We start from the raw sequence: 15,384 nt of genomic DNA on the forward strand, positions 1-15,384 counted from the left end.
CATCCTATAGATGACTGTGAGCATCCACTTCTATATTTGCCAGGCATTGGCATAGCCTCATACGAGACAGCTATATCAGCAATAAAAAACCATGTGAATTAAATCCTAAACATTTTAAAGAATATTCTGATGTCTATCTTTCAGTGTATACAGTCCTATTTAAAAGTTTACATAGTTTTTTTGTTTTCAGATCTAGTGATCAAACCCAGTATACTTCCCAAAGTAGGAATGCACACCATCTCTGGACTACACTACCAGGCCATTCACCATATATTTATAAGAAAAAGTCTTACTCAGGATAATACCAGACTCTTGGGATCAAATGAATCTCTGGTTTGACTCCTTGACCAGCTAGGCTTGTCACCATGATCAGTAGTGCCATGCATTTTCTAGAACTAGCAATTTAGTTTTGACAAGTTCCTGTGCTACATCGTCTACAAAGGAACCCATGGCTTAAGCAGGGTTGGAAGGCCTGCTTTGATATGAGGAGCCAAACCCTGAATAAATGAACAGAAAGTGTAGCCTGGAGAGGGCCAACAGCAGCAAGGCATCTTGAGGGTGGTGTGAGGGGGATGCAAAGACAGTGCGGGGAGGCCAGGAGTTCAAGGTACATGGAGAGCTAGAGGTCAGCAGGGGCTAAATGGGCTTCTGACTTGGTAATCATGTAATAGGGACACACGCTCCACTGTGTTCATAGCAGCCTTATTTATAATAGCCGGAAACTGGAAAGAACCTGGATGTCCCTCAACAGAAGAGTGGATACAGAAAATGTGGTACATTTACACAGTGGAGTACTACTCAGCTATTAAAAAAAAAATGACTTCATGAAATTCTTAGGCAAATGGATGGAACTAGAAAATATCATCCTGAGTGAGATAACCTAGACACAAAAGAACCCACATGGTATGTACTTACTAAGTGGATATTTAGCCAAAAAGCTTGGTATACCCATGATACAACTCACAGACCATATGAAGCTTAAAAAGAAGGAAGACCTATGGATGCTTCACTCCTACTTAGAAGGGGGAACAAAATAATCACAGGAGGTAGAGGGAGGGAGAGAGGAGGGGGAGAGTAAAAGGAGGGGGCAGGGTTGGGAGGAGACAGAAGTACAGAAGGTCAGGAAATTGAAAGGAGGTGTGTAGCAGTGGGGGATGGGGAACTGGGGGTAGCCACTAGAAAGTCCCAGATGCCAGGGAAGCAAGAGGTTGCCAGGATCCAATGGGGATGTTAGCTGAAATACCCAACAAAGGGGAGATAGAACCTGTAGAGACCATATCCAGTGGGTAGGCATAGCCCCTGGTTGAGGGATGGGGCCACCCACCCATCTCAAAAATTTTAACCCAGAATCGTTCCTGTTGAAAGGAAATGTAGGGACAAAGAGTGGAGTGGAGACTGAAAGAAAGGCCATTCAGAGACTGTCTCACCTTGGGATCCATCCCATCTGCAGAAACCAGACCCAGACACTATTGCTGATGCCGTGAAGTGCTTGCTGATGGGAGCCTGATATAGCTCCCCTAAAAGAGGCTCTGCCAGAGCCTGACCAATACAGATGTGGATGCTTGCAGCCAACTATCAGACTGAACATGGGGACCCCAATGGAAGAGCTGGGGAAGGACAGAAAAAGCTGAAAGGGATTGCATCCCCATAGGAAGAACAACAATATCAACTAACTGGACACCCCCCCCCCCCCGAGCTTCCAGGGACTAAACCATCAACCAAAGAGTACACATGGAGGGACCCATGGCTCCAGCTGCATATGTCGCAGAGGATGGCCTTCTCTAGCATCAATAGGAGGAGAGGCTCCTAATTCTATGGAGGCTCGATGCCCCAGCATAGGGGCATGCTAGGTCTGTGAGGCAGGAATGGATGGGTGGGTAGGGGAGCATCCTCATAGAGGCAGCAGGGAGGGGGATGGGATAGGACATTTGTGGAGGGGGAAATTGGGAAGGGGGGACATTTGGAATGTAAATAAATAAAATAGCTACTACTACTATTAAAAAACTGTTCTATATTCTCTGTTTATTTAGAACAACACCACTAAAGCTGAAAACCAAAAACACTCAAACATAAACCCAAAAGTCTAGAAGAATTCCAAGAATGGTTCTGTGAGGCCAGATAGTCTCCCTTAGTGCTGAGGTGTTGATGCCATGCACAGTTGTCCAGTTTCTCTTCATTTTTCACTTTGAAGAAGAAATGTAATTTTGATGAAGCAACTTCTTTTTGCACAATCTGCAAACATTTTCCCTTCGTTGGATGCAACAGAGAGCTTAGTAATCTGTTGCTTTGTTTTGTCCTGAGTGCATCTGTATCCTGTGATCTTTCCTTTGCTTTGGCAGTTCAGTAATCTAAGACTTGCTTAGAGCCTTTACAACAGTAGAAAGAGTTCAACGTAATTTAGGTGGGTGTGGTGGCACACACCATTAATCCCAGGGCTCAGGAGGCAGAGGCCAGCTTGGTCTACAAAGCAAATTCCAGGACAGCCAGGGCTGTTACACAGAGAGACCCTGCCTCAAAACAACATCAACAATAACAAATCGTGAAAGTTGTTAAATGTGGAGCTTAGCTGCTTTCACAGCAGGCTCTGGCCTTCTTTCCTATATGTAGACTTACATGAAATATATGGCTAAAATGGAACCCTGGCTACAATATTGACTAATCATACCATAAACCAGATAGTTTCTATTTTACTTTAGATGTTAGAAGTACAAAAATATCTATCAGGTTCCTTGGTTGAATGATACTATTTTTTTTTTTTTTTTTGAATTAAGGAAGGTATAAATGACAGTAACAAGAAGTGTGTGTTTGGTTTTTTTCTGGTCCCAGGTTGTAGGACCCAGAATTTTGCATGTGCTAGGCTTTCACTCTGGCCCTGAGCTGTGTCCCAGAAGATGTTTTTAATACAACTTTCCCTTAGTTGCAAGATACACCTGTGATGTTTTCAAACTTTGTGTTTTATTTTGATGACTTTGATGTTTTATTTTTGATGTTCTTGGCTTAAAAGCAAAAAGAAAGATTTTAGTCATTAGATTAGAGGCAACTGTAAAATGCTATGCTATTTTCTTTATGAATTATAGCATCTTCCTGTCTAATGAAATTTTGTATCTATCCTGTCTAGTGAAACTGTGGCTGTGTGGTGCTGAGGATGACTCACTGTGCTTTTAGTTTCTCTGACGTTTCTACTCTGCACCAATCTGAAAGCCATTTCTCTAAGTCAAAGAGACAATGAAAAACTAAGAAAACCTAAGATCTTTTCTCTTAGGGAGCAGAAAGAGGAGAATTTTTTCGCCTCAGGTTTTAAAATGTGTCTTCTAGTTACTTTCGCTACTTTATGGACACAGTATATCGGATAATTATGTTTAAAATTGCCAGATGCAATGTTTGTATATAAAAGGATTAGAAAATTTGGGTTTTCTTGTTTTATGCTCAATACAAGTGTTTAATATGAAGATATACTTGGTTAGAAGTAAAGGTAATTACATTTTGTATTCCAGATACATCAGTAAATGAATAAACATTTTCAGTTACTTTTAGATAAGTTTGAAGTGTTTTTTTTCCCTTCAAATTGTTTACATTTACTTATTTTATTTACTTGCTTTGCGTACGTGCATAAGCGTATGCACCTGCCATGTTGCATGCATGGAGTCAAAGAACAACTTGTGTGAATCTGCCTCGAGGATGTGAAGGGTCAAGCTCTGGTCCCTGGGCTTGATGGCAAGCGCCCTTACTGGGTGAGCCATGGAATTGAATCCTAAGTTTCAGTTTAATTCAATTGAATTAATTAATTTATTTTAATTCTTTTGAGATAGTATCTAACTTTGTTGTTCATCTTGGCCCAGAATTCATTATGTAGGCCAAGCTGACCATGAGCTCACAGAGACATTGTAGAATGTAGGCCTGGTTCTTCCTCCCAGTCCCATGCTCCCAGAAATAAGACTCAGGTTTAAAATATATTTACAAACACCTTGGTCACATAGCTAGGCTCTTTTCTCTGACTAGATCATAATTAAAATAACCCATTTACTTTAACCTACATTCTGCCACATGGCTGGTTATCTGTGCTCAGGTGCCCTACATCTGTCTCCTCACATCTTCCTGGGTGACTCTTCCACACCTGGCTCTTTTTAAGTTTTGTTGTTGTTGTTGTTGGTTTTTGTTTTTTGTTTTTAATTAACAGGTGATGCAGCCATACAATACACAATATATTTTCTTTACTAGATATACCCACCTCTGCCTCCTGAGTGCTGAGGTTAAAGTTGTATGCTACCATGCCCCGCTGAGTTTGAGTGTTAATGAACTGGTGAAATAACACCTCTTTTATATGTATCTAGTAAAACAATAATTAAATCTATACTTTTTTCCCCTCCAAAACCATCCCTTTCTGTTTTAAATGTGTGAAGCCACTTTAAAGGAGATATGACACAATGACCTAAGTGGTATATGGGACACAGCTGCATCTTAGGCCCTGCATCTGAAGGATGTCTAGGAAGCGTCTTCCTGCAGAATTGCATTCTCCGTTGTTCCCACTGCCGTGTAACTGCCAGGCCCTTTCCACCATTTTTGTGTCTTCTAAATTTTAGGACAAATATTTGTGTGCTTTTTAATACTTCTTCACTAGTGTATTAAAAATATTTATTTTACTTTATGTGAACGGGTATTTTGTCTGAGTGTTTGTCTGTGCACCACATTCATGCAGTGCCTGTGGAGGCCTGAAGAGGGCGTCAGTGTCCTTGGAACAGGAGTTGTAAGCTGCCACATAGGTGTGAGAATCAAACCTGGATCCTGATGAAGAGCAGCTAGTGCTCTTAATTGCTGAGCAGTCTGTCTCTCTAGCATTGCTAGTTCAACAGTTGGTGAAACAAGTACTGTATTCTTGTTCTCACGGAAAATCTGTAACCAGCACATTAAGTAAGTGGCCCAAGGTGACAGAGGGATAAATGGAAGTTGCTGCTTTGGTTAGATTAGGTCTCTGTACACGCAGTGAGTCTAATCTGCTCCCCGTTTTTCTGAATTAAGCTGAAACAAAACTGTTTTCTATGTAGAAGACTATCTTTGATTTGCTAGTATAATTGTTCTTTTTGTTCTACAGGGATGGCTTTAGATTTTCATCCCAGGAAGCTGCTTCTAGTTTTGGTGATGATAGACTACTAATAGAAAAATTTATCGATAACCCCCGTCATATAGAAATCCAGGTTGGTATTGTTCAAGATGCCGTCTAATGGTTGAGAGTATGACTATGCCATGTTGTTGGAATGGTTTGGGTTGGTTGGAAATGAAATTAGAAGCTCACCTGTAAAACTCAGCAGTCAAGGACTGGAGAGATGGCTCAGTGGTTAAGAACACTGACTGTTCTTCTGGATGTCCTGAGTTCAAATCTCAGCAACCACATGGTGGCTCACAACCATCTGTAGTGAGATCAGATGCCCTCTTCTGGCGTGTCTGAAGACAGCTACAGTGTACTTACATATAATAAATAAATAAATGTTTAAAAAAATAAAAACAGCAGTTTCTCCCATGACTGGGTCACTGGAGCCATTAAAAACAAAAAAAGGAATAATAGTATATACTACTAATACATATAATGATTATAATATATATTTGTATACGTGTTATACCTTTCAGCTCAGCTCAGCTCCTCTCTATGGCTTTCCCTTTTCATGTTATTAACTTTAAGCATCAGAGTTATTAACACTTATGGGACTTTTCTGTGTATCCCAGCCTAGCTTTACATATGCAATCCTCTCGCTTTGCTTCCAGAGCACAGTGGTTTGTTGATTTAGGTATAGTGTGTTAGTTTGTGACTATGCTTGAATAAATGTTTTTGTTCGATATGTAGTAAGAGTAGATGCTTTCCCATCTGGCTCTCTCATTTTCTCTAATAAATTATGCTACAGGATATTTAAACCTGTTTCTAGTTGTGGTGTTGCTCAGCCTTAGCACACACCTTTAATCCCTCTGGCTGGGATACAGACACGCCCCTAGTACACATTTTAATCCCCCCAAATGAAGGTAATGATGGTTTGTAGAAGGAAGCACCCATGTTTGAAAGTAATGTCTAATTGAGAGGTAGGCAAAGTGACAAATCAGAGAAAGATTTGACAGAACAGGGTATGCCCAACTCACAAGAAGAGAGAGGAAAGGGAAGCTACATAAGGGAGAGACAGTATAGGAGAAGAGAGTACAGTACATAAATACAGTAGAGGTCCTGGGGAACAGTGCAGTAGAGTTGAGAGGGAGAGCAGAGCAGCACAGAGAGGAAGGAGGAGGAAGCTTTACCAGGAGAATTCTACAGAGACAGGTTGAAAAGAGAGCAAGCGAGACACAGGAGAAGACAGAACAAGCAGGAGAATGATAAGGAGCCAGGAGATTAGAAAAGATTGCTAGAGTCAGTTTAAGGCTAAGGAGAGCAATTCAGAGGCCTAGAGAAAAAGCCAGATTGAATAAGTCAGCTGGGAGAGGAGTCTGAACCAGAACAGCTGAACTGCACCAGCCAGCCAGAGACCAGAAAGACCTAGGAAGGGGTGAGCTTATTCAGTAGTAAGTCTCAGAGCCTGAAAACATTCTAGACGTAGATTAGATTGTACGGAGGCTAGAAGCTTCCAGAGGTAGGCCTAGGTTAGCAGATGGAGGTATTAAGCCTTTAGAGACAACAATTATATCAGCAGACTAAAAGTCACTTTTACAAAATGGTATCATATATTGGATTAACATTTGTTATGTACATTGTATATACCATTTGTTGTAAATTAAGTGATACTGGTTCATTGTTTTAATTGTATTTGTTTTAAAGATATCTGAGGGCTGAGGAGATGGTTCAGTTGGTGAAATGCTTTGTATGCAAGCCTGAGTTCAGTTCCCCAGACTCTACATAAAGAGCAGGCACGGTGGCACATGTATGTAACCCCAGGGCTGGGGAGAACCACTGGCCAGACAGACTGAGTTGTTTAGCTGTGGGCTTAGGTAGAGACTCCATCTGACTCTGTCTCAAATAAGAATGAAATAGAAGAAGATGCCTGATGTCAATCTTTTCCCTTCCTACATGCTTGTGTGCTTACACCTGCAAATACATATGTACACATACAAATGCAAGCATATGCTACACCCCCCACATTCTTACACATGTGTGCGTGCGTGTACACACACACACACACACACACACACACACACACACACACACANNNANANGGAGAGGGAGAGGGAGAGGGAGAGGGAGAGGGAGAGGGAGAGGGAGAGGGAGAGGGAGAGGGAGAGGGAGAGAGAGAGAGAGGTTCTAAATTAACCTCCCCTCCCCAACAGCTTTGACTTTCTAAGTTCCTTAAATCTCAATGTAAATTTTGGATTTTACCCATTAACCTAATTCCTTTATAACATACATACTTACACCCCAAGTACTGGGTTTTAGATTTGGGTTGTATTGGTTCTAGATTGACTTTTTCATCAGCCCATGAACCTAAAATAGCTCATGGTTTATGTAAGCCTTCATTAGTCCCTCCAGAGGTGCTTTTTAGTTTTAAGTCTAAAGGTTTTATGTATCTCATACATCTCCCCTAGACACTTGATCATTTTGACCTTGTGATGTTCTAACCACTTCATTAGTTTTTACCCTGGGATGTGCTAACTGCTAAGTTAGTTTGATTTGCCATTTATTTGTTGTTGCTCATGTAATTCACACAGATGATTTTTGTGCACTGGTTTTAAAACTGGTGTCTTTGCTAAAACCTTTTAAAAATTTATGTCTTTAGATCTTGTGCTGAGTGAGAATCTCAAAATGCAGAGGTGGAAGGCAGTGTTCCTGCTGGCAAGAGCACACCACACTGCTTGAGCTTTAGAGACCCCTGTCTCCCGATTGATTGTGGATCCTTGAGATAAGAGATGAGGTCTTAGTTCTTTGCTGTTCCAGCAGCTAGGCCTTTGTCTTTCATTAATATTCAACAAATGCTTGTTACTTAGGTAGTTACACATCTACATTAGCATTTAGTTTAATTACCTTTGATCTCCCTTCTGGGGTATGTTTTTAAACATAGGTAAGTCTGTCCCCTAGTAAATAGATAACCCAGATGTCTCCCCCGACTGATCTATCTTAGGTTTTAAAAAAACCTATTCACTTTCCAGTTTTCATGAGCATATTTGTATTATAATTTACATTTATAGGGTTGTTTTAATAATTTTCCCAGTAGGAACTAAGCAGTGTCTGTCTACCCTCCCCTCACAAAGGCCCCGTGACAATGCAGAGTTCCCTTGGGGAGCCAATGATCTTATTATTAGGCTTACTTATGGAGCATATTTGCGGGGTTATGGGCAGGAGTGTTGGTGTCCCTACAGCAGCCACAGTGGAATGTGGCTACAGCATTCAACATGAATGATGGCTTTCCCATGGCTGAACAGATGGGGCCCTCTTCTTTTTTGTCATCTAGCCTGTATACTCTAGACCCTCCCAAGACCCAAAGCCACATGTAATTAGGGCAGAACTATACACAAGTAGTTGGGAAGAATGACTGGACTATCAGATGAAGGCAGTTCCAGTGGCCCCGTCCAGACCACCTCCGCCGATGAGGACACATGAACAGTGACCAAGCACAGCTGTGGTAGTGATTGTCTGGCAGACGTGGTCTACTGTCAATGTCTCAGAGGGCACTGCCATGTGACAAGCGTAGTTCACAGAAATCAGCTTCATTTCTACCCTGTCCTGGTCCCTTGGTTTCTGCACTTAGATGATGTTAGCCATTTCTTGAATGTCTACTCACAGTCTGGGAAGCATATCTGTGCATGCCAGTCACCTGCTAACTTTTTTACATGAGCACTCCCATCCTGTGTCTTCTGAGGTGTACACTGGGAATGTTCAACTAGAGAACCACTGGTGTTCCTCAAGCTGGTTCAGGGATCCTCAGGAGCATGCGTTAACATGAAGCCTTTTGAGGATCATGCGCATGGCCATTTCTTGTTCAGCACATAAAGGGTTATAGTCAAAGTGTACAACAGCTCACAAGGGTAAGGGTCATCTTTCCCTTATAAGTTTATTTTATTAATGTTTTCCAGTAAATCATCACTAGTATTTTAAAATGCTTGATAAATTCCCTGAGCTTTTCATTTTGACTTTATATGTATGGCTGTTTTGTCAGCATGTATGTCTGGGCACCAATTGTGTGCCAAATTCCCTACACTTTTAAGAGCAAACAAGGAGACTATATAGAATTAGAGAAAAACAAGCACTTGATTCTCTTGAGTTTTTTTTTTTTTTTAAACAGTTGCACATGCTTTTTGAGATTCTTTGTTGTTTATTTCCTGGAGACTAAATGTACTTTTACTTTCTTGCCAACTAAAATTTAAAAAAAGAGATTAAGAGTTATTTTCAGGAGTTAAAATATTTTTAGATGAACCTCATGCAGCTATCTTGGAGTTTTAGAAGTAAAATGCTAAGCTATTGGCAGTTGATGATTCTAAATTTTTCCTTTATTAGTTGAAATGAGTTTTGAGTTTAGAAAGGCTTTAGTCCTAAAAATGTTCAGTCATATATTCACTATTCATGCCCTAGCTAACTATGTGTGTTGTGAGTATGCTTTTTAAAAACTGGTGACAGCTATATAAAACATTAATATGATTCTTATATCAGCTCTCTGTCATACAGGAAGGGACCGTAACAGAAAGTCCTGCAGTGAGGCTGGAGAGCTGCTTGGTGCTAAAATTAGTGACTCATTTTAGAGCTCCTAAAACAAGTCTGTGACCCTAAAATATGTGCTCAGGGACATTCGAACAACTCCGAGTGATTCAACACAGCAAGCGTCATGTTCTCTCCAGGGGCCCCAGTTTATTTCTCCCTCTAACAAGCGGAGAGCAGCTAGCTCCTAGCCATCATTTCTAGTTACCTCTGACAGAATAAGCACATCAGTGTTACCCACATACAAACAACAACACACTGGATAAGAACAACAGAGATGTTTGCAGAATGATCTTCTGTCCCTGCTTACTGGTGACCAAAAGGCATGAACCCAGTTAGCCCTTTCTCAGTGCTTCTCACTTCCACAGTGGCTTCTGACCTTCCAGCCATTATTAAATAATCCTCATATGACCACCTGTGCTAGAAATGCAACATGAGGATTATTCTCCTCTGCTGTTTTTACTAATAATATTTCATTGTATTCTAGAGTTGTAAATATACTTTTCTTCTGTTAATATTAATCCAGTGTGTGTTTTGAAAGCTATGTATTCTCTGAAGTCTGGATATTAAACATCAAGGGAAATTACATGGGGAGGAGTGTTAGCTGGGGAGTGTCAGCTGGCAACCCTCACTGCTAATGTTCTCAAGTGACACTACTCTCAGGTTTTAGGGGATAAACATGGCAATGCTCTGTGGCTCAATGAGAGGGAGTGCTCCATCCAGAGAAGAAACCAGAAGGTGGTAGAGGAGGCGCCAAGGTAAGTGTTGCCCCAGAGAGCACCCATAAAATGACCTAATTTTAATCATTTTTTTACATTAAAACTTTTTGTTAACATTACCTTAATATAAATTTTACCGATGTTTCTATATTAATGATTAAGAGTCTGTTACTTGATGTCCCTCAGTATTTTAGTGCATAAAACTGAGAAGTACATTTTCAAGAAGTAGATTTTTAATAGGTGAGAGTTGGATGGACAGTTGTGACTTGTTTAGGTTTGGGGGTTATGCAGAGCCTGCCAGTTCTCAGGACACCTGGAATATATTTGCTTCTGATGTTACAGAAACATTAACAAAGTTGGTTCTGGGTTTTCCTACTGAGAAAGGATTCCTGGATATAGTTCTTGAGCAGCCCTTGATTCATCTAAGCTGCTCTGATGGTTCCCAGCAGCTGCAGTGGGGTTGTGAGGAACTTCGTGAGAATTCACTTCTATTCAGTAGGTACTTGATATCAGTACAGAGGCAGAGGCAGGTAGATCTCTAAATTTGAGGTCAGCCTGGTTTACATAGAGAGTTCTAGACCAGCTGGAGCAACATAGTGAGACCATTGTCTCAAAAAAAAAAGCCCAGTTGGTGCCAGGCATATTGAAGTATGCTAACAACTTAGTATCTCAGAGGCTAAGGCAGGAAGATCACCATGAATTCAAGCCTAGTTGTCCTATAGTGAGTATCAGGCTTGCCAAAGGCTACATTGCAAGACCTCCCAAAAATCAAAATCAGGCCACCCACCTCCCCAAACTGAAAACCAAAACCAAAACCAAAACCCAGTTGAGTATATGTAGTTGTTTTGAAATGCCAAGCACTAAAATCCAATAGTACTTTAATTAGTATATGTGCAGTCTCAAAAGAATATGACCATAGGTAAAATTTTAATCACAGGTTAAAATTATTCCCTATTTTAGACATCATGGTTAAAAACAAGGGGTAGTGTGGTGGTCTTAAAACATGGTGTCTTAATCCCTTGACTTTGCTGTTACTTAGTGCTGGGGGAGGTCTACTTCACCTTGTCCTGTGATTGGATTACCAACAGAATGCCTAGTAATTATGCTACTGCTAGGCAAGAGTTATGGTATAGGAGTGAATTAGACCAGAAAGAACAAAATGGAGTCTACTCAACTGCTTGAAGCCTCCACGTTTGTACAATTTCCTTATTTTGGCTGCATTAGCTTTATCATGTGGATGTTTTCCAGATTTCTCTATGCCTATATTTATTAGGACACTGCAGAACTATATTTATAATATAAAAATCTTAACACCTGAAGCCAACCAGTACTCCCAACATCTCCTGATGGGTGATTAGAAAGTATATCTCCTGTTTGTCTGCTCAGCTCTGTCCCTATGGCAATCTAAGTGACTGTTGATGGCTTGAATCTATTAATTTATATGGAATTGAAATGTAATCCTAGTGTTAAAAGACATACAGCGTTGCTTGCTACGGTTTAAGGAATGAGATAGGAAAGTGGCCAAGTTTTTGGCCTAAAACCAGGGATGGGACAGTAGATTAAAAGTATCTTAGAATGCAAAAACAAAATAAAACAAAACAGACTAAGCAAAGCAAAGAAGCTAAAGCAGCCAAATGCAGAGTCCGGACCTTATTTGGATCTTAATTCTAAGAAAACTAGCCTTTATCCTGATATTGACAAGGAAGTTAGGGAAATTTCGAACACTGACTAACTGCTAACTGGACACTGACAGGCTGTTAAGAAGGTCTTAAGCTGCGGAGATCAGTGAGTCTGTAGAAGAGCGGGTGTGAGGCACAGGTAACTCAGGAGTGGCTCTTTCTAGATGCCATTCTGGATGAAGAAGAGCACATTCAGTTTCAGTATTCCATCCCACCATGAATATTATACAGCATGTTTGACAGATTGTATGTTACCTAGAGAACATCAGCCTGTAAATAGAAATGGAGTTAATGTTGATTTTTTTTTTCAGAGCCCTTATGTTGCACCACAATCAGAAAATACTGCACACCCCTTCCTTCATATACATATATATCCCTTCATTTAAACAAGTTTTGATGAAAAACAGTTTAGTTTGACCTGCCTGTGAGAGCGATTTTGAAACAGGCATTAGAGGTTTACTAGACACATTTATGTTCTACAAAAGCATTGTAAACACTGAATTAGCAAATACCGAATTGTCTTGCCTAGGGGAAATAGAGGGTTTGGGTTCTTCTGAGCCTCAGGTCATAACATTTTCACATAACATGTGAATATGACATGCACCTAGTCAGTGTAGAACCTTGTTTTCTGTATGCCCCAGTTGAAGAACACCTTATTTAACTGCAATTCAAGACTGTCTAGGCTTCCCTCACATGTAGGCTTTCTCCAGAAGACCCTTCACAGCCTTTATGCTCATAGGAGCCCAGATAGCACTTGAGCATAAAAGTCAAGGGTCTCTCAAACATCGCTGCTCTCCTCTCGCTCTTTCCTTGGAGATGATAGTGGCTAAATGTAATTCCTGGAATAGGAAGGCAGCACCTCATTTGTTAATCCTCAGCTTTTGACAGTTTTCTTCTCTCTGCTTGTTCATGTATGCACAAAGGTGCTACACACATGCATTTTTAAGGGTACATAAATTCAATCAAGAAGCAAGTTTATACACAGGGAACCTATGAAGACTGAAGGTTGTCTATGTCAGTCTCCATTAGGATATTTGTGTTTTAGCTTGAAGCAACTCCCAGTATATATGTTCAGTTTTACTAAGTAATAATTGTGTGTTTTAGAAATGAAGTTATAGGGTAATGTGAAAAGATGAAATGTTCCGTAAAATGTGACATTGGCTTGGTGAAGCATGTTACACATGACACAGTGTGTACTATGAAACATGACCAGTTCCTAAGGCTATAAAAGGTCACCTGAGGCTTTGCTGCTGAGAGCTTTGTGCGTTTGTAGCATTTTTCTGGACCCTGAGACTCGCCAAGCAATGGGAGAGCAGGCCGTGGCTTTGGCTAAAGCCGTGAAGTATTCTTCGGCTGGAACTGTGGAATTTCTTGTGGACTCCCAGAAGAATTTTTACTTCTTGGAGATGAATACAAGACTCCAGGTAACAACATGGGCTTTTATTCCTCTCCATGCCTGTTTGTTCTTCCTCATGCATTCTTTTTCTTATTTTGTTTTATAGTAAAATTTAAAAATCAGCACCAAAATGCAAATCTTTTTCTTTATATTTGTGCTGATACACCTGGTAAGGAGAACTAAGAAGCCTACTAATTTATTTATTTAATCTTTAATTTTTATATGTATTTAAATTATATATAACTTAAGTTTTATATGTATGGGCATTTTGTCTGCATGTATGTATGTAGCTAGAGTTACAGACAGTTTTGAATTGCCATATGGGTGTTAAAAACCTCTGTAAGAGCAGCCAGGGCTCTTAGTTACTGAGCCATCTGTCCAGCCCCATCCATAGCCTGCCAACTTGAAGGCCAATGTTTAACCTCCTGCATTGTTAATATTCTTAATACCTGATAATACTCCATGTGGACAGCCTCCTTGGTTTGTTTGACTTTTAGGATGAGCTGTACTTGTCAGAATCTGTGTGCTGGTCAGAGAACTTGGTACTATAGTTAGAAAGTGACACGTTCTTAAGCGTCTTCTAAAGGGGAGAGGAAGGAGACCTAACGTGAACTTCTGGGAGTAACTCTAAAAACTACAGTGACTCCCAAGTTCCTGAGGAACTGCCACCTCTGCCTCAGTTAGGAAAAGTCCAGTGGCCATCCTGATGTGTGACTTCCTGAGTTCTAGCTACCATCTCAGAGGTCACCAGTGCTATAACAGGTGGCTTTATTTTCTTCCTTCTTCCCATTTCCTCCCTTATTTAAATTGTGTGTGCATACACACATGTATGTGTGTATATATATATATATATATATATATATATGTTTGTGTGTATATATTTGTGTGTATATATATATATGTATATATATATACACACATACACACACATGGGGAATATACACACACACATGTTCAGGGAGTTACATATGTGTGTGTTTGTGTGTGTGTGTGTAAAAGTAGACAGGACAAAAGCATTTGTTGAATAAATCATGAAGCATCAGTGGGGGCTGGTGGTACAAAATGCCAGCAGTTTTTGCCAAGCCTCCCTTCTGTCTTTCATTCCATCTCCCTCCATCTCTGATGGAGATCATGTTGAAATCTGATGGAAATACTGTTTTATGTTGCCATACTAGTTTTACTAGCTGTTTATTATCTTTAACTTTTTTTGGTTGTTGTTGATGGGGTCATATAGTATTTATTCTTTGGTATTCATGCAGTTCAAATAGGAATTTTCATGCTAACTCATGTGACAGTGCTCTGAAGAAAATAATAGTTTATATTTCAGTTTCTGTAAATGCTTGGTATATTTCCCATTTTGCTCATTTAGTGAAATTACAGCCTGGACCAGAGCCTAAGGTCAGCTTTAGCAGAGTGGTCCATCTTGGAGCCGAGCAAGAACCTGTCACAAGGTGGTTGTCAGCTAGCCTGTTGTTTGTTTTGTGGCAGATTGCTCTAGTGTGCCTTAGCTGCCACCTGGATTTCTCCTTAAGTGTCTCCATGTTCAAAGCTCTTTTTTCTAAACAGATAACAGCCATTAGATTTGGGGTCAATCCACTCTAGTATTACCCTTAATTTTATTATATCTGTTAAGACTCTTTCCAGATAAGGTCATATTCACAGGTTCAGGATGAACATGAATGTAGATGGAATTCCATTCCATGTGGTGCATCATTTGTAAAACACATTTGGTATGCAAAAGAAGAAAATATATTATCATTTCATGACATCAGGGATCCAGGATGGTGTGGATTGGGAAATGCCACCTTTGACAATAGAGTCTGGTATAAATCATACTATGCTTGAAAATAGCATCCACTTTGCTTCCATTAGGCCCTTAGTGGTGGTGGTGGTGGTGGTGGTGGTGGTGGTGGTGGTGGTGGTGGGGGGGGGGGG

General features: G+C 40.4%; 1 protein-coding gene across 1 annotated transcript in view; it reads left to right on the forward strand.

Annotated features, from left to right (window-relative positions):
* The window catches only part of Pcca (propionyl-CoA carboxylase subunit alpha), a 336,175-nt gene that overhangs the window by 107,530 nt on the left and 213,261 nt on the right, over positions 1-15,384 (forward strand). Inside the window, exons 10-12 of the mRNA XM_021203136.1 lie at positions 5,090-5,192; positions 10,319-10,413; positions 13,327-13,477. Of these exons, the coding sequence (XP_021058795.1) occupies positions 5,090-5,192; positions 10,319-10,413; positions 13,327-13,477 (349 nt within the window). The remainder of the gene's footprint in view (positions 1-5,089; positions 5,193-10,318; positions 10,414-13,326; positions 13,478-15,384) is intronic.

The sequence above is a fragment of the Mus pahari genome, chromosome 8 (assembly GCF_900095145.1).
Source record: "Mus pahari chromosome 8, PAHARI_EIJ_v1.1, whole genome shotgun sequence".
NCBI lineage: Eukaryota > Metazoa > Chordata > Mammalia > Rodentia > Muridae > Mus > Mus pahari.